The 26,847-nt window shown below is 30.0% G+C and overlaps 8 protein-coding genes across 8 annotated transcripts; 4 read left to right on the top strand and 4 right to left on the bottom strand.

The window, feature by feature from the left end:
- Nucleotides 1-269: 269 nt before the first annotated feature.
- PPL_07556 (Zinc finger BED domain-containing protein) lies at nucleotides 270-6,093 on the bottom strand (the record flags this gene model as incomplete). The annotated part of the gene is made up of 16 exons (XM_020578391.1): nucleotides 270-321; nucleotides 546-570; nucleotides 921-951; nucleotides 996-1,301; nucleotides 1,941-2,183; nucleotides 2,262-2,501; nucleotides 2,612-2,978; nucleotides 3,040-3,130; nucleotides 3,288-3,449; nucleotides 3,561-3,892; nucleotides 3,947-4,070; nucleotides 4,245-4,387; nucleotides 4,549-4,654; nucleotides 5,590-5,681; nucleotides 5,840-5,898; nucleotides 6,061-6,093. The coding sequence occupies 16 exons, from the start codon at nucleotides 6,091-6,093 to the stop codon at nucleotides 270-272; spliced, it is 2,406 nt and encodes an 801-aa protein (XP_020431626.1).
- Nucleotides 6,094-6,159: 66 nt separating this feature from the next.
- Nucleotides 6,160-7,175, top strand: PPL_07557 (uncharacterized protein; the record flags this gene model as incomplete). Its single annotated transcript, XM_020578392.1, has 3 exons — nucleotides 6,160-6,218; nucleotides 6,856-7,029; nucleotides 7,103-7,175. The coding sequence occupies 3 exons, from the start codon at nucleotides 6,160-6,162 to the stop codon at nucleotides 7,173-7,175; spliced, it is 306 nt and encodes a 101-aa protein (XP_020431627.1).
- Nucleotides 7,176-7,458: 283 nt separating this feature from the next.
- On the bottom strand, nucleotides 7,459-11,831 carry PPL_07558 (ankyrin repeat-containing protein; the record flags this gene model as incomplete). Its single annotated transcript, XM_020578393.1, has 9 exons — nucleotides 7,459-7,642; nucleotides 8,111-8,208; nucleotides 8,453-8,483; nucleotides 9,391-9,465; nucleotides 10,035-10,074; nucleotides 10,232-10,282; nucleotides 10,342-11,184; nucleotides 11,553-11,632; nucleotides 11,803-11,831. 9 exons carry the CDS (start codon nucleotides 11,829-11,831, stop codon nucleotides 7,459-7,461), a joined length of 1,431 nt encoding a protein of 476 aa, XP_020431628.1.
- A 136-nt stretch (nucleotides 11,832-11,967) lies between these two features.
- On the top strand, nucleotides 11,968-13,166 carry PPL_07559 (uncharacterized protein; the record flags this gene model as incomplete). Its single annotated transcript, XM_020578394.1, has 2 exons — nucleotides 11,968-12,123; nucleotides 12,189-13,166. 2 exons carry the CDS (start codon nucleotides 11,968-11,970, stop codon nucleotides 13,164-13,166), a joined length of 1,134 nt encoding a protein of 377 aa, XP_020431629.1.
- A 427-nt stretch (nucleotides 13,167-13,593) lies between these two features.
- PPL_07560 (ABC transporter G family protein) lies at nucleotides 13,594-18,045 on the bottom strand (the record flags this gene model as incomplete). Its single annotated transcript, XM_020578395.1, has 3 exons — nucleotides 13,594-14,960; nucleotides 15,024-17,572; nucleotides 17,648-18,045. The coding sequence occupies 3 exons, from the start codon at nucleotides 18,043-18,045 to the stop codon at nucleotides 13,594-13,596; spliced, it is 4,314 nt and encodes a 1,437-aa protein (XP_020431630.1).
- A 1,383-nt stretch (nucleotides 18,046-19,428) lies between these two features.
- PPL_07561 (putative CCR4-NOT complex subunit 10) lies at nucleotides 19,429-22,038 on the top strand (the record flags this gene model as incomplete). The annotated part of the gene is made up of 3 exons (XM_020578396.1): nucleotides 19,429-20,352; nucleotides 20,432-21,738; nucleotides 21,807-22,038. The coding sequence occupies 3 exons, from the start codon at nucleotides 19,429-19,431 to the stop codon at nucleotides 22,036-22,038; spliced, it is 2,463 nt and encodes an 820-aa protein (XP_020431631.1).
- Nucleotides 22,039-22,306: 268 nt separating this feature from the next.
- Nucleotides 22,307-23,175, bottom strand: cxdA (cytochrome c oxidase subunit IV; the record flags this gene model as incomplete). Its single annotated transcript, XM_020578397.1, has 3 exons — nucleotides 22,307-22,466; nucleotides 22,550-22,768; nucleotides 23,111-23,175. The coding sequence occupies 3 exons, from the start codon at nucleotides 23,173-23,175 to the stop codon at nucleotides 22,307-22,309; spliced, it is 444 nt and encodes a 147-aa protein (XP_020431632.1).
- A 1,035-nt stretch (nucleotides 23,176-24,210) lies between these two features.
- On the top strand, nucleotides 24,211-26,745 carry PPL_07563 (uncharacterized protein; the record flags this gene model as incomplete). The annotated part of the gene is made up of 4 exons (XM_020578398.1): nucleotides 24,211-24,985; nucleotides 25,068-25,642; nucleotides 25,699-25,897; nucleotides 26,465-26,745. 4 exons carry the CDS (start codon nucleotides 24,211-24,213, stop codon nucleotides 26,743-26,745), a joined length of 1,830 nt encoding a protein of 609 aa, XP_020431633.1.
- Nucleotides 26,746-26,847: the final 102 nt, after the last annotated feature.

Consider the following 26,847-nt stretch of genomic DNA (forward strand, 5'->3'; position numbering starts at 1 on the left):
TTTATACAGAGATTTTTATCGAAGTATCTACCGCTCGAAAGAATCATTTTGCTCATGTTCGCTGATGACACTGGTGCTTTCACCCGGAACTTGGATGAACTGCAAAGAGTCATCCATTGGTTTAACCTGTTCAAACTATCCACCACTGCGGACGTTAACTCTAGTAAATCGGTTATCATTCCGCTCGGTAACACTTCCACTGTTAACCTTCCGTTCCCTCTCTCCACCGTGCCTGAAAGATACTTAGGTGTCAACTTCAACCCGGATGGTCACTGCCCCAAACTGGCAAGTATAATCAATCTCATTAAAGCTAACCTAGATCTGTATAAGAATAAAGTTTATACTCTTAGAGCGAAATCAACCATCATTAAATCTTATGTACTTCCCATGCTCTTCTATCACTTCAATCTTGAATCACACACCTAATCAAATCAAGCTTGTCAACAGACTTATTGCTTGGTTCTTCACTAGTGCACCTGATGCCAAAGCAAAGTTCAAAGCGCTTTGTAGAAAAGTCATGGATATTTCAGTGAACACTCATAGACAATACTCCTAAATATGACAAATTCTCTCAAATATAAATAATAAATTTTAAAATATTTAATTTAAAAATATTTAATATTTAATTAATATTTACAAACAAATATAATAAATAAAACATTTATCAAATAAATAATAAAGAAAATTCAATAATAAATAAAATGTTTAAACACAGTTATAAAGAATAATTGTTAAATAATCTAAATTTATTTATTTTAATGTTTATTTTCAGTGGCAGTGCATGCACATCTGTGGTGTTGTCAATATACTCAAAGGTTTATATTTGGGTATTGTTGGCAACATGCTAAATATGGAAAAAAGAAAAACAGAAAATAGATTCGAATTAGCTTAAATATTTATTAAAAAAAGAATTAACATACCATTAATATGAGAGGTTGCACAATGTCCAACCTTTTTGTTTGATAATGAAATTGTGAAACATTCACATAAATTACATTCGAATCTGCTGGTGAGACGCGAAAAAGTAAATATGTAATTAATGTTGAAAATTTATTTTTTTTATTTTCTAATATTTTGTTGAAAATATAATCTTCCAAATCAGTGATATAAATCATAAGATTCCTCTTTAAATTAAGTTGGAATTGATTTATATGGATGATGTTGTTGTTTATGTTGTTGTTATTGCTGTTGTTATTGCTGTTGTTATTGATTTCATATGTGAGATCAATGATTTCTTCTGTATACTTGTTTTCCTTTGTTAAATCAATTATAATCTTCATTCTTAATATAAATTGTTTTTTCTATACAAAAATGAAAATATGATTTGCTATTTATATTAAATTCTATACTATCAAAGTAATGAATGAGTTTACAGTAAAAAATAATATTTTACAATATTATATAAAAAGTTAAAAAAGTTAAAAAGATTACAAAATATATTATTCAAAAAATAAAGTTTTACAACAAAAGATAATTAAAATGATCAGAAAATAGTTATTTTTGAAAATTCTGTAAGTTAACATGAGATAGAGTTCTAAATAGTTTTGTAAACAAGTATATATCCACATTAAATTGTGAACAAATACTCAAGCAAATCATATAAAATAAACAAGAAGTGTGAGTAATGTTTATAAACACTGAGAAAAAAAAATTGAAAAGAAGAGAGAGAATATATATATATATATATGGTTGAAATAGGTGAGTAAATAAATTTAAATAAATCAATAATTCTCAATTTACAATTATATTTATGATAAAACAGAAAATAAATAAATACAGATACAACAGTGAATGATATTTTAAGTGTTATATCACAGTGCTGTGATTTGGATTATTCAACACTCCTCAGTACTATTAATAGATGAATATTATTAAATTTAATTGATTTATTTAATTGATTATTTGATAAAATCTAATTTAGAAATGCTGTTAGAACAGACTTGTGATTTGATAACTGTTTTCCCAAGAGACCACCTATTTTTAGTGAGCATGTCAGAGCTGTAACGGAATTCAATCTCTGCAGGTGTAGATGTGCATTGAATGGCGAGATAGTCTCTAGCAATCCTAGATAGAACTGGGAACTCAATTTGATTCTCTTTCCAATACTGCAATGAGTCATTTGAGAATGTAGTTGGTAGATTTTTATATTTTGATAATTCATTCTCATTTTGTTCAACAATAATCTTGTTGAAATAAAAATAAAAATTAATAAATATAATAAGAGTATTGATAGTGTAGATATAAAAATTAATTTAACTTACTATCTTTTGAGTGGATAAAATAAACTTCATTCTATCCATCTCTGGTTTGACTGATTCTATACTGGTTTTATTTCCCTTAGTACCTCCATATTTAGTATAAATTGATTCAATTGAATTGTTTATGTTATTCCAATAATCTTTCCAAAATTCACTTTTAAATACCTCTAATTTGGTGAATGGTGCAAGAAAAGTTGAGATATAAAATGGTTCTATTCCATAATCAAGTGTTGTATAGTAACCCTAAAAAGTTTATGAATGTTTATATGATTAATAGTTTTCAAAAAAAAAAAGTTTTTTTAAAAAACCTTCAAATTTGAAAATGCAAATGTTAATAAAATATGATTACATACATCTATTTCTTTCCAAAAGGCTTCAGCAGCAGTCTTGAGAATCTTATTGGTTTTCCATTCCTCTCCAATGTCCAAGAGCCGACCATACACAGGTAAACTGCAAGACAGATTAACATCAGCTCCTTGTAATGCCAAAGTAATAAAATCCACACCATCCAAGAATTTATTGATTTGTTTGATGATATCCCATTCATCGGTAGTGAGATGGATATCATGTTTCGTAATCTTATATTTAATGTCGTAATCAACTGCATCTTTGATCCTGATGAATCTACTAGTCATCTGAAAAGCAGATGACCAACGGATTGGGTTCAATACTTTTGGCTTTAACCTGTCCTTCTTTTCAGTTTTTAGAATTTCAAAAATTCTAAAATTTTAAAATTTTTTATTAATTATGTAAAAAAAAAAATTATAATTGTGTTTCTTACCCAAAAAAAGCATCTGTTTGGTTACTGGAGTTTCTTAAATTTGAACCATAGGAGTGAATTTTATCGAAAAGATATTTCGTTGATTTATCTCCTATAAATGCTTTTATTGCTGAAAAAGAAGGGTTAATAAATTCAATGATGTATAGGAACAAATTGTTTGTTTAAAACAAAATATTAATATTTTAATATTTTTTTTATTTTTATACAACTTGAATAGCTAATGTATTATTTTTATTATATTCACTTACCTAAATTAATCACATGGTTTAAACATAAAATATGTCCACCCTGGAATCCTTTGTAATCATTGGAAGGATCTTGGTTTTTGACAATGTTCTCCACTGTAGTGTGGTTGTTCGAGCAGTTGTCAGAAGTGGTGCACATTATCTTTTTGGAGATATCAAACTTTTCTATAACATCAAAAAAAAGTTTTGATAGAGTTATACCTGAATCATGTTAATAAAATAATATTTGATTGAATTAATAAATTGTAAATTAAAAATTCATTTTACAATACCTACCTGTTTTATCGCTTTTTAGGCTCTCCATTCCTAACAAACACTTTCTAGCTTTAAATTGACTATCGATCCAATGACCAGTTACACCCAAAAAAGAGATATCCTTGACACTCCAGATATCGAAACAGAAACTGATTTTGGAATCCATAGTCTTGAAATACTCTCTGAGTTGTACAACTTGATCATCATATCTTTTTATTATTCTATTTTTAATAGTATCTCCACCAACTAAATTGAACTCTGGTCTTAACGATGAAATAAAATTTTTAAATCTCTCATCCTCTGTTAAGTTGAAGGGAAGATTTTTTTTGATTACTAAATCTATTAATAATTCCCTATTTTAATATAGTTAATAATTGAATATTCAATTTAAGATCATATATACATACTCTGATACACCTTGACTAAAAGGTTTTGATATAGCAAGTGCAAGTGTTTCTGCTTTTTTCCTTTTTTGTTCTGCGACATACGACCAATCTATTTCACTTTCTTTGTGGCAAGATAATCTCACATCTATAAAAAAATTAAAGAGAAAGAAATATAATAGGACAATCAGATCACTTGAAATTGTTATTATTTTGTTAAATTTAAAAATCTTACTCTCAAGATGTGCCCATCCTAAACCACTAGACACTGATTTTTTGTCTACCTTATCGTATTTAAAAGAAAATACTTGACAGTATTTACACTTCATTTTAATTAAATTCTTATCATTCGAATCTATAAATTTAAAAAAGTGTTCATAAATAGAACTATTATATTTATTGGATCTTTTTTTTATTTCTTTATCAGATGAACTATAAGGGTGATATTTTTCACTCATTTTATAACTATTATAAAATTAATTATTATTAATAAATTCTAAAACTCTAACACTGAATCAATCAAAAATTTATAATTGTAATAAATGTGAAATCAAAAAATAAATTTAAAAAAAATTCATAAATATTGTTAAATATTTGATAAATATTTTTCAAAATCTTGAATTTACCTCCCCATCGCACATATACCAAATTTATGATCAAAGTTAGTGTTTGAAAACATATTATTCAAATAGTTACAAGAGTTAAATAATAAATCAAATAATATCAGTAATACTATTGAAATTAAAAAATTTATACTACATTTCACATGTGAATATGTATGTCATATATCATATATAGTTTATAAAACGTTTTTTGATTTTAATCACTTGACTTTATGTATTTTTTGGTGTATTAGCAATTTAAATACTATACACCGACTACTATATAGTCTCACAGACTGTGATATAACTATTTTATTATATATGTAATTAGTCAATGACTGTATGACATATAGTATGACATATGTAGTTTGAAATTTCTACACACTGGTATGTTTTTCAAATAGATTAAGTTAACCAATTAAATTCCGTACAAGTACAACGCACCACGAATCAATTCAACTCCTAAACATTCATTTAATATCTTGATCCTTTTATAATGGTATAAACAGTCAATGAACTATATATATATGAAAAAAAAATAATTTGTTTTATTTGTATTTTTCAAAAAAATCATACAAATATGAATATATACATATGTATTTTTGTATGTCAAAGTGAAAAATGTGTTAATTAGTGTTATTATAAAATTAAATAATTCAATTCAATTATATCGTACTTCAATTCATTCACATAGTGTTGTTATATTAACATTTAATAATAATTTTATTGATATAACCGATCGAGGTTTAGAAAATTATTTAATTTATAGATCTATAAATTTAATAAAGTTTATATTTATTTAATATTTATATTAAAATATATTTGATATATATTTATAATAAATATTAAATATTCAAATTTAATATTTGAGTTGAGTATTTATTTATTATATTTAGGAGTATTGATGTTCACGATCTAGTGCCATACACTCCAAATGACGACACACTATTCGACCCAGCCATCCGCGATTTCCAAGAACCAGAACCAGAAGAAATCGACAACGAACTGGAATATGAAGTAGAAGCTATACTTAATCACCGCAAGTTCGGAAGAAGCAAGAATTACAAGTATCTAATACGATGGCTTGGATATGGAGAAGACAAGAGCACTTGGGAATACGAGGAGAACCTAACCAACTGTAAACTAATTCTAGATAACTATAAACAAAAACATAATATAGAATTAAATCAAAATTAAATTAATCAGCACACAACACTCAGCAAAATCAAAATTGAAAAATTGAAAAATCAAAAAACAAAAAAAAAAAAAAAATAAATCAACACACAACACGTCACAAGTCAAATCAAGTCAACACACAACCTTAAAGAAGAAAGCAGAGTGTAAGAGATGCTCGTTACCAATTACAGCATACAACTACAGATATATGATATAGGACTAATTTATATTTAAGTTATAGATCAACTAGATCTAGATAGATCTACCAACTGCAACAACAAGTATATAAATAAACTGCACGATTGCAAACGTTCATTATTCATTTTCTTATCACTTAAATATAACCTTAGTCTTAAATACCACGTTAATAGTGTTAAATTCAAGTGTGAGCATTGTTTATATTCTTATAGTGAATTGACCAAACTCAATAGGCACAAGAGAGAAAAGCACCCCAATGAAATGAAAAAGTCACATTGGGAGCAGCCATTCCAAGTGAATGCAGATATAAATTCGAAGCAGTGTTGTCATAACAACTGTGAAGTAAAAGTGACTCTATCAAACTATGCAAAGCTCTGAAAACCAAACATCCTTGGTTGGGAAACGAATAATAAACTGGAATTAGACGAAATCACATGTTAAGGGTGCAAAAACAATTGGATTGTTTTCAGATCAAAAGAGAGAGAAATAACCTTGCAGTGTCTACTCCTATTTGACATCTTAATAGATTTATTGTTTTCAGTGTGTTTACCTATTTATTTACAAAAAAAAAAAAAAAAGTTAGAATTAATATATAAGTTTTCAAAGTATTTGAAGGTATTGGTGGATTGACATTTAATCAAATTGACATGTGTTTGGATCGATATTTAGAACAAAAGAATCTATTTGTAGAAGTAAGAAGTTACTAAGAACTCTTGACTGTAATACTACAGAAAGAGATGATGAATATTTGGATAAGGTATTCGAATTGGAGTTGTGCTTTGATGGTGATATATGTAGTCGAAATATCAATCGCCAAATGGAAATCAACAAACATCAGATTGGAAATCAACAACATTAAGAATATACTAGATGATATTATGAACCAAAAATGTGATGATATTAAGAACATAACATTCAACGATAATTTAATCGTTTTTTTGGAAATACATTTAAAAGAGAAGAAGAGAGAATTAAACAAAAGAAAAGGAAGATACAGCAAGATAGGCAACAAGATAAGCAACAAGATAAGCAACAAGACAAGAAACAAGACAAGAAACAAGATAAGAAACAAGACAAGAAACAAGACAAGAAGCAAGACAAGAAACAAGATAAGAAGATACAATACAAGAAGCAAAACAAGAAACAAAAAAATAAAACAAAATATTTTAGTTATTTTTTTAATATTATTCTTACTTTTTTGCAGTTCTTTTATTGTGAACTCTGTTCATCTTTTAATCTATTCATATTTGCTGAACTGTGTTTCTGATATGCTTTAAATTTTTAATATTTGATATATTATCGTATAATCGATCAAAATAGATGTTAATGTGATGTAATTTTTTTTTCAAATTTTTTTCAAATTTTTTTTCAAATTTTTTTTCATTTTTTATTATTCCAAATTTGTAAAAACTGAAATAAGTGGGGTACGACTTTCTGAAGTGGATAAATACTTTTATATTCATTCTTTTGAATTAATTCATAGATTCCAAAGTAAATGAATCATATCAAGTCATGTGAATTGAATAAATAAAGTAAAAATTTATTATTTTAAAGCTGAAACTATATACATTTTTGATCACCACTATTTACAATTGTCATTGATATTTGGAGATCTGCTCTAAATGTTATTGTCTCTGCGTTACATTTTATAATTTCTATTGTTATTAATCTAATAGATAATATTTCAAAATGTTGTTGTTGTCGTTGTTGTAGTTGTTGTTGTTGTTGTTGATAATAAATATATCTTTTTGAATGTAATCTTCTTTAAATATCTGTTATCTAAATTTATAATTTCCTAATAATTTCCTAATAATAATCAATAAATGTTAGTAAAATTCTATTAATAAATATAAATTATTATTTCTTATCTTACTGTTAATCTTTTTGAAGCTATTTAAAGATTGTTGGCGTCTATAATTGTAATCCAAATGTAAATGATTTGAAACATTCGATCTCGCTTGTTCGATAGTGACCATATCTTCTTGTAAGATGGTAGTGGCTGCATTAACTTTAATCAAAGTGTTGGTGTATGTTTCACCTAATAGGTAAGCAAAGTAAGCCTTAGAACAACAAGTTGTACTTGATCAATATCATTTTCCAATGCTTGTTGAAATAAAATCTATTTATAAACTAACTTGACTCTATATGATTGTGATGTATATTAGATAATTGCAGTATATTTAAAAATGTTTAAAAATATAAATTTACATACCTCAATAGCACACCTTGGCTTTGTGTAGCAGGCCCGTCTCCTACTGTACTTTCATTGGCATCGCTGAACCCTCTGTCTTGATAATCTTGATGACCATACTATTAATTGGTTGTACTTGAAATGCATTACTATTGCAACAGTTCTTTCACTCTGATAGTATCTTTAATCACGTTGATCTTTGTCATGATTTAGCCAAAGAGTCGATCACCGCTATTGTCCTATTTCACAGCAGCTTCCAAAATAAGTATCTATCTTTGAGAGTATAGTCAATTTGATATCTAATCTTCATTCATCAGAACCAACCACCACTCAACTAATATATTGACATTGCTGTCAACAAACGATATCTAATCTAACGTTGCATACTCTGTATCTGTTATTAAATTAAAATTAGTTTGTTAGTTTGTTAGTTTAGTTTAGTTTAGAATTATAGGAATGATCATTATCTCAATATTACTCTTCAAGTTTACTTTTTGTGTTCTAAAAAGATATAATAGACAATAGTAAAAAAAAAAAAAAAAAAAACAAAAACAATTCATTGATCATAAACACTGAAGATCAAAAGTATTATTTTAATATTTTAATTGTTGTTTAGTTTCATTGTTGTTAACAACAAATTACGATCATTTATCATTTAACTATAGTAAAACAAATATTAGCATATTTTATATTGACCTCTATTATCATGCAAACTCTTGTAAAGATAATTTAAAAGGTTAGTTATCTTTTATTCTTATTTAATCTACACTCTATCTTTACTGTTTTTTATTCAATATTATATCGATTTAACTTGTTCATAGACAAAATACAATATTAATCATGATTCAGACAACTTGGATTACCAAATATTTAAACTTAAACATATTTACACACCAACAAAATAATCATATATAATTAAATTAAAAATAGAAATTATATCAACTATCGATGAATCATAAATTACACAATTATTAAAAATAACATAACAGAGAAACCTATACTTTGATTATACTATCCTTTACACTAATGATTTCAAGCTACAGAATGTTCATAACGATTATTCACACTTTATCTACAATGCGAAGTTGATTCTCAATTCAAATATCTCATTTTATTTATTCATTTATTTATATAATTCATTTAATCAATCATTCATTAGTTTCCCATTCATAGACACATATTTATTTTTTTATCTCTATCATAAGTCCTATAAAATTTCAATAAATTAAATACTATACTATCATTTATTAATTTACTAATATTTTTAAACTTTAATGATCTAAAATGGTAATCATACAAACAAATATTCAAGACATTTTGAATTCTTTAGGAAGGATCTTTGAATAAGACATCTGCTCCACTGACCACTTACTGTTCTTGAATAACATATTGGATCTGTTGTTGGCACGAATACAATATTTTTCTGGTCCAGAGATGACAGTTTGACGACAATTAATCGATTAAATCGTTGTAGAAACTCTGGAAAGTGATGCTATTCCTCTACTATCTACTTTTCAAACCTCAAATAAAAAGCATTGAAACTCTTCTATTATTTGGTAAGTTTTGTTAAACTATTTATTTATTATAAATGAATAACTAACTAACCAACTATAGTTAAAAAGAGAATTGTTGAACCCATGGTGAAAGAGAGAAAAAAAAAACAGTCTATTGGTGAATTATCAATATTGCTCATATTAATATAGGACTGATAATGTACAAACGATTTAGATTTCAAGAAAGTTGAGTTGATGATGTTTTAGGGTATGATTTTAATTGTAACAGCAGTTCCTTTAATGCTAGGTGTGTTAGTTGTGAATACTTTTGTATTGTATAAAGAAAAAAAACAATTCTAATTCCAATTATTATAGGTTTAATATTAAGATACATCTATATCTATAGTTTAGTGATTTATCATTTTTTTTGAAAATATCATCAATATAGATACATAAATTTGAGAAGAAAATGAATGATAGAATAGGTTTCAACTAAAGATAAAATATCGTTTAATATATATTATTATTATTCTTTTAAATTGATTATTAAATTCTATAACTATTTTTATAAAAACTATAACAAATAAAATGATTAAAACAAATTTTTTTTTATGACTCCAATTTTAATATTAGTTTAATATTAAGATACATCTATATCTATAGTATATTGATTGATCATTAAATTTTGCAATGATAGTCACTTAAATTATTTATTTATTTCAACGAATTCCTATTTTGAATTTGTTCAATATTAATTACGACTTTGTAAATGTGTGAAATTATTCTTTAGAAATTCAACTATTTCCAATTTATCATGTGATTTTGCAATTTCATACAGTCGCTCAACGACTTCTTCATCTTTGAGAAATGCGGTCTTCTCTGCGAGGTACTGAAACATTGGTAAATGACCAATTATGATTGCATTAGAAAGAGCATAGACACTACAGCCTTCCTTACGATTTTCAATGAGAAATTGGACCACATGGAAATGACAGTTACCAGCTGCAAGATCTACGGCTGACTGTGAGCATCCTTTGTCCGATCGTTCGTGAAGTAGCTTCACAATATCCAAATGTCCATGCATAGAACTCAGGTCCATTGCTTCCCGTGTGCATCCTTCACTTCTATTCTCCAATAGGAAGTGAACCACTTGATAATGTCCATTGTAGGCAGCATAGTTGATGGCGTTTGTAGTGCATTTCGCTTGTCTACTATGAAGGAACCGTACAATTTTCATGTGTCCTCGCGCAGCTGCATTATCTAAAGCAACAGTAGTAGTGGGGAGATGGTTGAACTGATCTAGAGCGATCAGGATATCGAGATGTCCATTGTGTGCAGCATGTGCAGCTGCTAAATTTGGAATAACCTTCATTTCGAGGAGGAATTGAACCGTTTCCAATTTGCGATTGTCAGCGGCTGCATCTAAACCAAGATGATTACAAACGGTAGCTGTTGAATCGCCAGTCTGATACATCCATTTCAAGACTTGGAGATGACCATTGCTCGCAGCGCAATTCATCGATTTCGTAGTGATCTTTACATCATGATTTCCATAAGTTTCAATCAAGTATTTTAAGATATTTATATGTCCTTTGCCTGCAGCTTTGTTAAATATACTCTTTAAATACTTTTGCTCCAATTTTATAATGCTATCATAGAAGTGGTTATTTGATATTATTTATTACCATTTCATTGCTATCATAATGTTACACTATGTGTTATTATAATTACCTTTTGGGAGAAATACTCTTTGTTTCTTCTGATTTTTGTTGTTTTGTTGTTGGTAATTCATAGAATTGTGAAAGTAATTAGATGATTAAATCCAAGTTACCATGAGTAGCATTCGTTTTTAATCCATACAATATGTAATAGATAACAAACTTTGGATTTCCATTTCTATTGTTGTTTTTAAGTTTTTTTTGTTTTTTTTTGTTATTATTGTTATTATTATTATTATTATTACTATTTACTATTTAATGATTGTTCTAATTTAAAGAATTTTTTTTTATTTTTTCTATTCTCGTTTAAAATTGTACATCGTAAAGTGTATCTATTTTCAATAAAATATTTGATTATTGATTTCAATTGATCGACATAATTATATATAACGAGTTGCTGTGGACAAAACGCTAAATCACTCCATTTATATATTTCCAATCCTCTGTCTAGATATTCACCTGATAACCTATGAATTTGCTCAAAAATCAATTCTCTTAATACTTTTGATTAAATAAACCTCTAATATCCATATTTACAATTATTATTATTATTATTACAATTACTGTGTAAATTTTTTCATTTTTGTGAAAACTCACAACTATATTTTAAAAGAATGAATTAAGATTGCAAAAAAAAAAAATTTAATTGCATTTGCACAAAGAAAGAATGATATTACAAAGAAAAATTCTCAATAATAATATATATAGAAACTTTTCAACTTTCAATTACAACAATGCAGTTAATCATTCCGTTATTCCTATAATAGATATAAAACAATTTAAATATGGTTCAGACCAGACAAGACAATCAATTGCCAATGAGGTAATCATAACATGTTTAATAATATCAACTTTACATAATATTAATTATTATTATTACTAATCTAGATTTACAATGTTGGTAAAAATATTGGTTTCATGTATATAAAGAATAGTGAAATAGATGTCAAACTAAAGACAAAAACATTGGAGTACAATCAGTGGTTGTTTAATCTACCTATTCAAAAAAAACAATTATTTGCACAGACTGATCAAAATATAAGAGGCTATTATCGATTTCAAGGTGTTGGATATGGTGAACAACTCGTTATCGATGATGAAACCGGTCATGCAAAATCTATAGATGAAAATAACAATAACCACGAAATAGAAGATGTAATCGAAGCTTTTCTAGTTGGTAATGACCATCAAAAGCCTTGGGTATTGAAAAAGGATTACTATGAACAAAGATATGGCAAAAATCAATCCTCTAGATTCAAGTGGTTGCCAAATTGCCAACCAAATCAGTGGCCAGCAACTGAACCAAGTGAAAATGGATTTGAAAACGATGATACATTGACTGAAAACGATTTAAAAGTGGCGAAAGCTTTTAGAAATCATATGAATCACTATTTTGATGTCTGCTCTCAGACTGCATCCACCATTGTGAGTGCAATCGCGCTGTCTTTAGCTCTACCTTTAAATCATTTCGATCATTTTCACTCAAAGAACGATCATACAATGGAGTTAAAGCATTATAAACCATCAACAAATACCAATAAGAATAACAAGGTGAGAATGAATGAACATGCTGACCTCAGTACTCTCACACTTTTAATACAGAATAAAGGTACTGATGGATTACAGCTTTGGAATCAATCAGAATGGATCGATGCACCTTTCCTAGATGATGCTATTCTTGTTAATACAGGTGACGTCATGGAACGACTAAGTAATGGTCAATATAAAAGTACAAAGCATAGAGTGGTCATGAACAACCAGAAATCACATCTATCGAGATATTCAACTGTTTTCTTCTATGTACCAAACTGGGAAAAGGAAATCACAAACTCTGACCTCATGGGTGATCTCATACCTTTTAGTTAAAAAGATACTCTAAAAATTCAATAAAAGATTTTTATTGCTCGAAATTGATAAAACTTTTATGTTTTAATTATCCAGATTTATTATTAATATTTATTATTAATCGGATGTCCATTTTGATTTCTTTGATTAATACACCATCTGTTTCTCTTCTTTAACTATTATTATTTTAATTTCAACGAAATAAAAAAAATGATTATTTTTCAAAAAAATAAAAATAAAAATTAAGATCTTTTTAAAAAAACTTTCTTCTTATTATTTTTAGAAAATCACTTATTGGTAAAAACAAGAGAGTTGTAATGAATAATAACTAAACAGATCAATAGTAAATCTACCACATTTAATATTAAAATAATTATCTATTTAATGAATAAAGAAGTGAGTTAAAAGTGTATAAAATAAATTTTAAAATTTAATTTTGTTTTATTATTTATCTTCTTTGTTTTCTTGAAAGATATATGAAACCAGTTAAGAGTAAAGCATTGAAAACCCAATAACATGCGAGGATACCAAAGTTACGCCAATCATTTTCTTCGGACCAACCTAAGGTATGATAATATGATCTACCATCCTTATAGATACAATAACTACATTCTGAAGAGTTTCCACCTGTGACAGTACCAGTAGCATATGTTTGGAATACTTGGGTGTATTGGTCACAATTTTGATTGGGTGGTGGTGTAAATTTGATTTTATCTTCTTCAGTGCATACAACAGTGACATGTTGGAGGACATTGGTTACGATACCCTCCACGAAGTATCGGCTTGGCATCAAGTGATAAGTCCACGATTCCCAGAACTTTGGTAACTGATCTGGTGGAACCATTACACCACAAAATAAGAACAAGAATACAATGAGCAATGGAATGATGAATTTTGCCATAATAATGTTGACACAGATGGCACCGACTGCTTGACCAAATGATACACAAAAGAATAGGTACAGTACAAAATAAATCCAAAAGTAGAATCCTGTGATAGCACTATATTGCAATCCGGATGTCCAAAAAGTGCAGACAAAGAAGATGGTTCCTGTGATTACGAGGTATGGCAACTCAACCAATACTATTGAGATTGAGAATGGAAGGTAGGAATAGAATTTACTGGCATAATCACGTCTAAAGTATTCTCTTTGATTGAATAGTTGAGGAAGTGCAATAAAGATCATCATAATACCAAGAATGAGAGCTTGGAAGATTACAAAGATACGTTGAGTCATATCAGACGAACTATCTTGAAGGTCATAAAATGTGAAACCAATAATTAATCCAACGATTCCGGCTTGAGCAAAACGACCGAAAGAATAATAAGGATCACGCCACCAAATAATATTCATACGCTTGTAAACCTCCCAGAATTGGTACCACTGGTTGGTGGCAAATTCTCTAGCTGGACCATTGTGTGATTCATCTTTAGAGAAGGAGAGATCGGTTTTTTCAAGTCCATCCAATTCAGCATGGATTTGTGCACACTCTGGTGAAGATTTCCATGCAGCTGGCCAATCAACATCAGATTTACCATGTACACCGGCACCAATAGCTTCCAAAATGTATTCAGCTGGATTCTCTGATTCAGTGCATGGTCGAACTCCATGGTTTTGGAAGTATGATGTAAGAGTGTGTGATCTTTCCCCGATATCACCAAAGTACACAGTCTTACCACCCTTGGCCAAAAGTAACAAACGATCAAAGTATTCAAATAATACTGATGATGGTTGATGAATTGTACAAACCAACGGCATACCAGCATCTGCAAGCTTTCTAATAAATTTAACAATATTATAAGAAGATTGAGCATCTAAAAATAAAGATTATAATTTTAGTTTACATGTTTTTTTTCTATTATTAATAATCAACTTACCTAAACCTGAAGTTGGTTCATCCAAGAAAAGAATATGTGGTTTAGCAACTAATTCGACACCAATTGTTAAACGTTTACGTTCTTCCACAGAGATACCAACACCAGTTTCAAGATCACCGATGAGTGCATCACCAAGATGTTTCATCTCCATCATTTCCAAGACGTGTTCAACATATTCATATTTCTCTTCGATAGAGATCGATGGATCTTGACGCATCTTGGCACTGAAACGAAGTGATTCACGAACAGTGAGATTTGGGTTGTGGACATCCATTTGCTCAACGTAACCAGTGATACGCTCGAAATCGATATCCAATGGTTTTCCATTGAGACATTGTTTACCTTCAATGGTACCCATTGTTTTACGTTTGGCTAAGACATCAAGGAGAGTAGTCTTACCGGCACCAGAAGAACCCATAAGAGCGGTCATCTCACCTGGCTTGATCCAACCCTCAACATCATCCAGAAGCAAACGAGTTCCACCTGGAACTGGTACAGTGTAATTGATGTGCTTCCATGTAAAGACACCACCTCTCATTTTAAGGGTCTCCTTCATTTTACCGGTGGCCTCTGCTACAATCTTATTTTGGATCTTTTCATCCTCTGCATCATTCATCTTTGGAGCCTTGCCTGGCTTGTAGACCTTTTGAGTGTAACCACCAGATGTCCAGTCGAATACTTCGAGTGCAATCATGTTCATGGCAATAAAGACCAACCACCAGAGATAGATAACAATGACATTAAGAGCACGTTGACTGATCTTGAATCTGAGCTCCTCATAGAGGTAGTCGGTACCATAGATTTTAAGATCACCTTGTGTGGAATAACTAGTTGGGCAGATACGGTAGTCATTCATATTTTGGTAGGCTGGTCCATATGGAATGGCAGCCTCAGAACAATCGAAAGTCATATCCTTAAATTCGTTGGACATCAGAGCTTTGAAGGCGTAGGCGAATGGATTGATCCAGAAGAACCATTGGAACCATGGATGCATCTTTGGATAAGGAACTGTGTAACCTGCATAGGTTAACATGAAGATCAAATAGACGGACATCATATTTTGACCAACATAGAGTGATGGGGTAAAGTTACCAAATGCACGGAAAAGATTGGTGATACACAATGATGATCCTAGTAAAGTGAACAACCAAATAAAGAACTGATCCGCACGATATTGGAAACCAAACATAAAGTATGCGATAATGGAAAACAGAGTCACTTGGACAAACGTAATAGGTATATCGGTGATAATCTGTGCCAAGTGATATGCCGATGGTCTATAGAGAGCATAGGTTTTGTGTTTCTGAAGTACACGACGTCCCATATAGGTCATAACCAACTCTCCCTGTGAAAGGAATGCGTTGAAAAGCAAACTACCGAAAATAGCACCACCACGAGTAAATAGACCCTGGAGGTTATCTTTTTGCAAAAAGAAAACTGAACCATAAACGAATGCTTGGATCAGAACAGAGGTATAACGTGAAAACAAGGAGAACTTGTTACCCCAGATCAATTGGAAGTGACGGATGGTCAAGGCACGAACTTGTGTAAAGAATGATGTTGTGTATGGACGACTCTTTGAAGTGGTACGAGATTTCTCGGCTCTAACCTCTGCAACAAAGTCGATCGATGGTTGTTCGATTTCGATTTGCTTGTCATAAGCGGATTGCTCGTCAAGCATTGCATGATACAAAGGAGAACGCAACCATGCAGCTTCAAACTCTGCCGATGTTTGTGGTGCAGACTCTTCAAAGCCTGGACGAATCATTCTCTCTTGTGGATTGGTTACACCAGTCAAAAAGTCTGGTGTTGATTTACGTGGCTCGCATTCGAATCCGAGATCCAAAAAGTATTTCTTGGCTTCGGTACCTGGACCAAAGTAGATACAACGACCCTTTTCCAAGACTATAACCTTGTCGAATAATGAATAGATTGAATCGGACGCTTGGTAGAAAGAGCAAATAGTTGTCTTGTTCATGGTGTCGGACATGATACGAATCGATTTGGCATAGTCAAGAGCGGATGCAGCATCGAGACCACGGGTAGAGCAATCCCAACAGATGATGGGTGCACCAGATACCATTGCCTCTGTGATAGTCATACGCTTACGCTCACCACCAGAGAGACCACGAACAAATTCATTACCAACCATGGTGTCGGCTTGTTTGGCGATACCAAACATATTGACCAAGAGATTAAAGATCTTCTCACGGAAACTACGTTTGGTCTCATCGGGTAAACGGTTTCCTGGTGTTTTGCATTTCAATGCAAAATCGAGAGTTTGACGAAGAGTAAGGGTTGGATGATGAACATCTTCCTCTGGTGTGTAGATGGCTTCACCACGATATCTAGCCCAGTCTTCAGATTTGATACCACCATAGTTTATATCACCTTTTACAGAGACATAAGTATTACGTTGATTGGAAATCAATCTAAGCAAGGTACTGCAACCTGCACCCGGTCTACCAAGTACTAATAATAATTCACCATCTTTACAGAATGTATTTATATTATGTAAAATATCAAAAGTGGTACCATTATTATTAAACCTGAAAGAAAAATAATAAATAAAAAACAAAAAAAAATTAGGATATTTTAGATTTTTTTTTTAATAATTAACTTACCATTTTCTTGGATTGAAAATAAATTTAAAAGGTGAAAGCATATTACTAATAACACTGACGTCAGCACCTCTACCAACAACGGTTAGATTATGAATAGAGACACCCATCTTTTTTGGTTTTACACCATTTTCCATTGACATACGGTGGGAATCTTCAAAGTATTTTCGGAGTTTAAAGTCTTCCTCTGTATCAACAGCACGTCCTTCCAAATCTTCTTTCTTTTGGTCAAGTCGGTACATTTGGGATTCGGATTCCAATGCTGCAGCCATGGTTCTAAATTGAATCTCTGACTGCTCTAAATTAATATGACTATGATCACCAACAACCATTTCATCATTATTATTATTGTCACCACCTGATGTGGATCCATTATCTTCGAAATGATCATCCAAAGCCATTTTTTTATAATATTAATAAAAAATATATATATAAAATATTAATATATTAAAAATTATTTGAAGAGAAAATATATATATTATAATATAAAAAACAAGTTATAAATTTAATAAATAGAAGTGGTAAGAAATTTTGACCATGTAAAAAGAGATAAATAATAGATAAAATAAAATTAACTTTATAATTCAAGTAAAAGATTTAAATAAAAATGAATGAAAAAAGAACAAATCAAAACTATAAGTAGTGTGATTTAGTCTTTGAGTGATTATTATATATTTAGAATTTTGGTAAGTTGAAAGGAGCGAATGTAATATAAATACTAAATGTAGAATAAAATAGACAATGGGTTCACCTTAAAAGAAAATTAATTAAAATTAAATAAGAATACTGGATACAATTGCGTTTAAGAGGAGGTTCTATTTGTTCTAAATGCCTCACCCCTATGGAGAGGATGGCGCATAGATCCCTTTCCAAACATGATTTCAATCTATCGTCAGAACAACGATTTTCTCCATTTCCGAGTCTGTGATTTAGAAAGGGTCCAAACATCTGTAAACTATTGAGTAGTGAGAGTGTAGAACGAGAACGACATAAATGCTGACAATTTCCATGTCCAACCCTAAATTTACCTCTCTAATCCACCATTTATGATGGTGGTTTATTTGTTTTTCGTCAGCATAATTTCAATTTCGAAAATTCCAAAAAAGGAATGTTTAATATTTTTAAGCTATCCATTACACCACATTGAAAACAAAACAAAACTGAATTTTTCGTTTTTTTATTTTTTATTTTTATTTTATTTTTCAATAATTTTGAAAAGATGAGTGCATCATTAATGATATCATTATAAATTTCAGACCATTTTTTTGAAGTATCCTGTTTAGAATGGTGAATTGTTTAACGTGCAAAAAGTTATCTTTTTCTTAAATGACGATGTGATGTTGAATTTATTCTATTAATAAAATAATGATGAACATTTTTAAAAGATATATTAATGAAATAATTGAAAAAAAAACGTCATAATCATGACCTAAACTAAAAGTTATAACTTAATCTCTTAATCTTTGCTAAAAAAAATTTTTTTTTACTATCAAAAATAATCAAAGTTTGATACATCTTAATAAATAGTTTTTCAACATTACTTTATTTATGAGTAATAAATTTCTCATCATTTTTTTTTTTTAAAGATCAATATATTGAAGATAATGAATACTGGTTTTGTTGTAATTTAAACTGTGCAAGTAATTGACAAAACATAAATTAATTTGTTGACTTGGGTAATTTTTTTATTTTTTTTAATTTTTTTTTTTTAATTGTCTAAATTTTTTTTTTTTTTTGTTTTTTGAAGTTATATGACAAAGATTGGCATTAGATAGGAGAATAGGATGGATCAATTACAGAATATTGCATTGAATGCAACTACATCATTCAACAATAGAGAATATGAAAAATCCTATCAATTCTTTAATGAGTTGAAGAGTATTACTACTTCAAACAATAAAGAAGTCTTGATGAACCTTTCAATAACTGAGTACTATATGAATAATTGTAGTAATCCCAATAAATTAATTGATGAACTCACAAGAATCAATCAGTTACCAACAAGTACAACACCTTCAACTGGTAACAGTACAACAACCAATAATAATAATAATAATAATAATAATAGTACACCAACAGAACAATCTACATCACCTGCACCGACCTCACCAAAAGAAGGTGACTCTGACAGATCGACACCACCAACAGCATCAACACCCAACGACAATAACCTGGTTGATTTAGATAAGGATCAAGCGTTGATAATCTACAACCAAGCGGTACTATACAATGCAACAAAACAATATGGTTTGGCACACTCCAATCTAGAGACACTCTATCAAAACATATTGTTTCTCGACGACTACGTTGCCATTAGAATATGTTTCCTCATGGTGAATGTAAATATCACACTTCAGCTCTATGATAAGGCATACTCAGTACTGTCGTATCTCGAGCAAAACTTCTCACATCTCTACTACAACAAAGATACCGACGAGCAACACCTACCAACCACACCGACACACAAAGACTCTACCACCACTACAACCACCTCTGAACCAAACAGTATCAACAGCAGCACCAACAGTAACAGTAGCAACGATTCAGACGATCTAAACTCTCAATCCTCTTGGAGCAACACCTTAATGTCGCCAATAGAATTTAGATTTATGATTCACTTTTATAAATCTAAACTATATCTTTTGTCCAACGATCATTTCCATCTTGCCAAAGATGAAATCAATCATGCAATAACTAGAGCTACGAAGGTAATACCTTACTTACATTTTTATTTCACAATCAAGATTATTAATATTTTGTTTTTTTTTTTTTTTTCTTTATTATTAGATAAATTATAAATTATTACCATCTTGCTATCTTTTAAAATCAAACTACTATCATATTAGCTCAAATACAGCTAAAACAGTACAATTTCTACAACAAGCAAGAGATTCAGTAACAAACAATTCAACATCATCCAACAATAATAATAATAGTAGTACCACTCCAAATAACAACATAAATTTATCATCATCATCAACAACCACAACAAACTCATCAACACCATCAACTACAGAAGATAATGGTATAATGATAAATCCACTCTCTTTTGGAATCGATCTGCAAGTCGAAGAGATAACACCACAGATATTCTATAATGACTTGGGATGTTTACATTTTAATTTACATAGATACACTCCATCGATATTTTACTTTACAAAGTCACTACAGGAGGAATCGACAACCAACAGCAATCCAAATAATGTTAATTTAGATCGTCGTACAGAGATCTTTTATAACACTGGTATTCTGTTGTTGCTGACCGGTCGTCCAGAACTAGCATTCTCTTGTTTACAAGAGGCTTGTCTTGTACTTTATAATAATCCGTTGGTATGGCTACGTCTCGCCGAGTGCTGTATACTTGTTCACACTCAGAAATCCAATGAAGAGTCATCACCCCAGGGCATTTCGTTGATCGGCGACAACAACAATACTAGTGGTCGTCGTGTTCTCCTACCAACAACAAGTGGGTTGCACCAAGGTTTACAGATAGAAGACAGCGATGTACAATCAACTCTAGGCGAGGAATCAAACGAATCAGCCAGAATCGGTACACTCTCACTCGAGTTTGCCGCCAAATGTCTAAGAAATGCACACTACCTCCACAGCAAATCAATGAAAAATCTAAAGCAAATCAAGCAAAATAGCAACTCAAAATCAACTACCAACTCACCCCCATCGAGCACACCTCTGACCTCTGCCAACAGCAACAACAACAACAACAACAATAGCAGTTTGTCAACGAATCCAAACATATCGGATCTCTACCATTCCAATTCAGGTGAGCTAATGATGAACGTTTTAACTTCGATGGCCTATGTTGCGTTGTGTACCTCCAATCCAGTTGTTGCATTGACGTCGACCAAGGAACTTCTGCATTTGTGTGAGGAAAACCCCAACCAGAGTATCGTCGAGAAGTTTAAATACTACGGTCACATGTATGCTGCTGAAGCCTGTATCATGATGAACTGTCCAAGCCAAGCCATTGTATATCTCTCACCAAACTTTGTAGACTCTATCAAAGACACTTCCTTTCAATCTAAACTTTACAGCAATCCCATTATAAACTCTATCAATTCAAATGATTATAGAATGTAAGTAATATAATATTAGAGGTATCTTTTTAACTATTCTAAACTAATATGTTTTTTTTATTGAAAAGTGTTTTTTATATAAACTTGGCGATTGCATATCTTTTGAAAGATGACTTTGAAAATGCAAATAACTGTATAGCAACATTAATGCACGAACAACAAATCAACAATAATAATCACCTCACAAACATTACCAAAATCTCACTTCTCAAAGTATATATAGAAATTAGAAAAGGTAATATTGAAAATGCTCTTGCTATACTCTCTAGAGAAAGGCCATTACCGATAATACAAGAATAAAATAAAAATAAATAATTAGATAAAAAAATATATATTATTAATATAATTCTTAATAAGATAGTTTAATTTGTTTATCGAACTACCATATAAACATTTGATTTTTGAATGTATGATTTTTTATTATTTTTGTTTATCGAGATATCATCGATTGACATCCTATTTAAAATCGAGTGACTCTCTATACATATTTGTGTTGTTGTTGATTATTATTATTATATTTCATGTGAAAATGTTTATCTATAATTAAATTAAAAAAGATATATCAAATTTAATGTTTAGCCTCTTCGTCGTAAACCTTGATGATTGGGAGTTCCTCAAAGTTGTGTTCTGGGACTGGCAATGGAAGATGGTATTCAAATGAGCTGTCACCAGCTGAAACTTCGAAGTTTTCAAAAAGATCTTTCTCTTGCTCTGGAGTCAAATTGTATCTGAACAATAATTTAAAAAAGCATCATATTAATATTTCATTATAATACCTGGTGATGATGTTGTTGTTGTTGCTGATAATTACTTTTCTACGACGTGCTTGTTGTATTTGATGACAGAGATATGGAGAAGTGGGTCATCGAGGAGGGCATCTGGGACACCGGTCTCTTGAGACAATTTCGATGGAGTGAGCTCATCGTAGAACTTGTCAAACTCTGGGTTACCTGGGTAGATACCTGCAGAGTGCAACTTGTTGACTCTGACTTGTCTATCAGATGGGTAAAGGAACTTTTGGAAGAATCCTCTATAATAAATAGATTAATTATTAATTATTTAATTTTTTTTTTTTTTTTTTAATTCTTATTTATAAAACACTGTTCTGTTCATTCTCTTTTGACGTTACATATATCTGCTCTCCTCTTTTTCTTCTCTTCTGTGTTTTTTTTTTCGTAAAATTTTAATCTTTTAATCTATAAACTCGATTCTGTGTGGTTTTTTTATTATTATTAAATATATTTATAAACTCGTAGTTGATCTTTCTGTAATATTCCTGTATTTATTATCTGATGGTGATCTAAAGAGGAGGCAGTATCGAGAATGAACTGATAATTGTGTTGTTGATGATGAACTTGGATCCAAATCCTACCTTGAACCAGCTGGTTGAGCAGTTTGTTGGAAAACTTTAGTTACTGAACGAAGTGATGAGAACATTTTTTCTCTCTAATATGATCACAATTAAAAAAAAAAATAAAATGATGAAAACACTCAAAACAAATTTTTATAAATCAATTTTGCAAAATATGATTTTTTTTTTATTTCTTTTTTTTCATTGCGTAACGTTTTTTTTTCCTCTCCACATTTTTTTTTATCACTGGCAGTCTACTTTTTAATTTATTTTTTTTAATTCTTTTGTTTCAATTTGTTATTATTATAATTCAATGAATGAATGAAAAACAAATTAGTTCTCGTTTATAAAATTTAATATAAATAGTAATGTTTTGTTAGTAAACACATTTTTTTAAATCTCAATACTATTTTTTTTTTTTTCAAAATTTATAGATAACCTTGGTTGTGAGGTGGTATCAAATAAACTTTTAAAAAAAGTATATGTAACAAAGGGATTTTGTTTTTCTTTTTAAAAAAAAACTGCTATTTAAATAAATATTTTATTTAATATTCATTTTATGTTATAAAAAAAAACATAAACCATCTTGTTTAATGTTTGAGCATTTATTTAGTCTATTATGATTTAGTCTTATTCTTTTTGTGTTTATTGGTAGGTTACATTATTGCATATTTCATCACATTCATTACAATATTATTTAATGTTTAATATTAGTTAAACAAAAAAATGTGCACATTTTTTGAACATATTTTTTGAATTATCATATGTTTCGTGAAGTTTCGACAACAATCCAAATCAAAATCGATTTTTTAAATAAGGAAATCATAGGCAGTTTGTGCACGTTTGCAAAAAAAGAAAACTAACAAAACCATCGAATTTGTGGAAAACTTCTAAAGTCATCCATGTTCTTCATCTTTGCCACCAGATTAAAAATTTTTTTTATTTAAATTAATTAAATTTAAAATCAAAAAATTAGAGGTGATTTTAATTCTGCATAGAAATCTCACCAAACCATTTATTATTATATACGATTTTACCCACTATTTTTATGTATTAACATTTTATAAGATTAATATTTAAATTTATTTACTTAGATCAGTAAATAAATAAACAGTACAACTATGAAGGATACAGAGGAACCAAAAGAAACGACAGAGAATGAAAACTCCACATTGGACAAGAGCGATATCATCTTTACAAATCCGGTGAGCAAAGGAGATTTAAAGAGTTCGAGTGCTGACAGCGATGAATCTATCAACAACAGCGGTGATGATCTGATCAAGAATACTGAAGGTTCAAGCACAAACGTATCACCTGAATTTACAAAGAGTACAGTATCTAAAACAATCATTACAAATGGAATTGATCAATCAATCACAGTTCCTACCAACTCTACTTCTATTTCACCCATCATCAATACTACAACAGCTGATATAATCAACAACAACGGTGTTGAGATTCCTATTGATAATCATATGAATGGTTTACAAATAGCAAATAGTAATTCTAACAATAATATCATTAATCATACTATAATAGAGAGTCAACAATCACTACACACAGATATAAAGATACAAGATAATAAGTTGTATAATAATGTTTCGATTGTCACTCCCATAAGTTCACCACCGGTAACACAGATAGAGCTTGCCAATACACCAAAGCTATCAGAGATTTCAGAGGATCAAGAGACCTCTGATGACAAACCAAAATCAATAGACATACAGACAAGTGAAGAAGACGAAAAGAGAGCAGAGCAAGAGGCTAAAGAAAGAGGAAAGTTACATTATTTCAAATATTTATTTAAAAAGAATAAACACCGTTTAGATATTAAAGGAAATAAACGGTTTTATCTTGCAGCGCAAATTATTACAAGAATTGGTTTCTTTTCAAAGTGTATGTTATCAATATTTCAAATTAATTAATTATCTTATTTCAACAAGTTGTTAATTAGTATTTCTTTATCACTTTTTTTTAGTTTTAATGTATGTAACATTAGGATGTATTTCGATAGCGGCAGCAGTTGACAAGACAAGACAACCTCTGGGACCTGCAGGTGCATTTGAAGAGCTACAAGAGATGTTTAGTGGTGGAGTTAGTTTTTTGTTAATTATTGGTCTCTGGTGTTATGGCACATGGGGAATATTCTTTGTAATCTTTGATATAGATCAGCTTGGAAGGAAAACAGCTGGTGCTATATTGAAGAGATTTGGTCGTATTTTTTCATCTGGTTTCTATTTTGTGCTTGGTGTAGATGCCGCTCAAGTGTTGGCGCATACCCGACACGGAGAAGACAAGTCTGGTACAGAACAAATTCTAATATGGCTGTATGCAAGTGTTGCTGGAAAAATCTTGGTCTGTGTCATTGGTGTGGTCATGTTTGTAGTATCAATCGTTTATTTGGTGTATTTCATTAAACCCGATAAATTTAAAAAAGAGTTGTCCACCGAAAGAATGACCAAAGGTCTATTCTATACTTCTCTAGCATTTGCAAGAATCGGTGCAATCGGTAGAAGTATGTTCTTTGCTGCTTTTGGATCATGTTTAATCAAAGTAAATATATCTCGAATTGTATTCGCAACCTACATTTTAACTAATAATTTATTCAGGCAGTAGCAGATTTGAATAAAGGTCGGGATGCAGATGCTTCATTACTGGGTTTCCAAGGTGTATTTAGAGCGATTGCAAGATTTAACTCAACCTTGTTGTTTATTATAGCAGCACTAATTGTAATCTACGCATTCTGGTGTTTGTGGTTAGTTGCATTTAGACGACTCCCGGCACATCAAGATGCCCAAGTTGCTCAGAGTTTGTTGGGTACAAAAATTGATAAGCACTTAAAATTCAATGGAATAATTTTTCACAGTCAGCGTAGTTATTATGCTAATCAAGCAGAAATGGAGGAAGCAGGAAATCAAAACGACCATTGAAATAAAATATTGTTTATTATTTTTATCAAAAAAGTAATTAGTAGTTTACTAGTTCTATTATTAGAATCAATCAAATTATTCTATAAAATTAATTATTAATAATTGTATTGTATGGAGAGAAATTTTTTTTTTTCCCATTTTTTTATTACCACACAAAAAAATTGTCATGGTTGTAAACCATCATTTTTGTTTGTGTTAATTTACAAAATATGATATAAAATAAATTACGATTTATATGATATCATATCTTTTAGATTTACTATAAAAAGATGGATTGATTGTTTTTTTTTAAATCAACAAATTCAATTAAATCTAATTTTATTAATTAAACAAAATAAACTTTTATAAACTATGACTATTCTTGGTAGGTCAAAAAAAAAATAAAAAATAATAATAATAATTTGAAGAGGATTGATTATTAATAAAAAAATTTTTTTTGATACAGCTTCATTAAGTTCATTGGGTGCTGGTGGAATGGTATCTGGAAATGTATCGAAATCCATGTCGTTTGGTACCGGAAGTTCAATCAAACAAGGTTCAAACATGGTCAGTTGTGGTGGTGGAAGAGGTGGCAAGTCTGCTGGGGGAGGACTTTTAGGTGGATTGCTTGGTGGTAGTGGTGGTGGATTACTCGGTGGATTGCTCGGTGGAGGTGGTAATGGTGGTGGTAATACATTCCTTTCGGGTAGCAATGATGCTGGATTCGGATGTAACTGTGGATGTTAAAATCAAATATTTATATATTTTTTTCAATAAATTAATCATTAAGTTGGTTCAATCTTCAATTACTTATTAGTATCATTTAATTTATTTACAGGTTTTATTTAT

This window comes from Heterostelium album (genome assembly GCF_000004825.1).
Source record: "Heterostelium album PN500 unplaced genomic scaffold PPL_contig17, whole genome shotgun sequence".
NCBI lineage: Eukaryota > Evosea > Eumycetozoa > Acytosteliales > Acytosteliaceae > Heterostelium > Heterostelium album.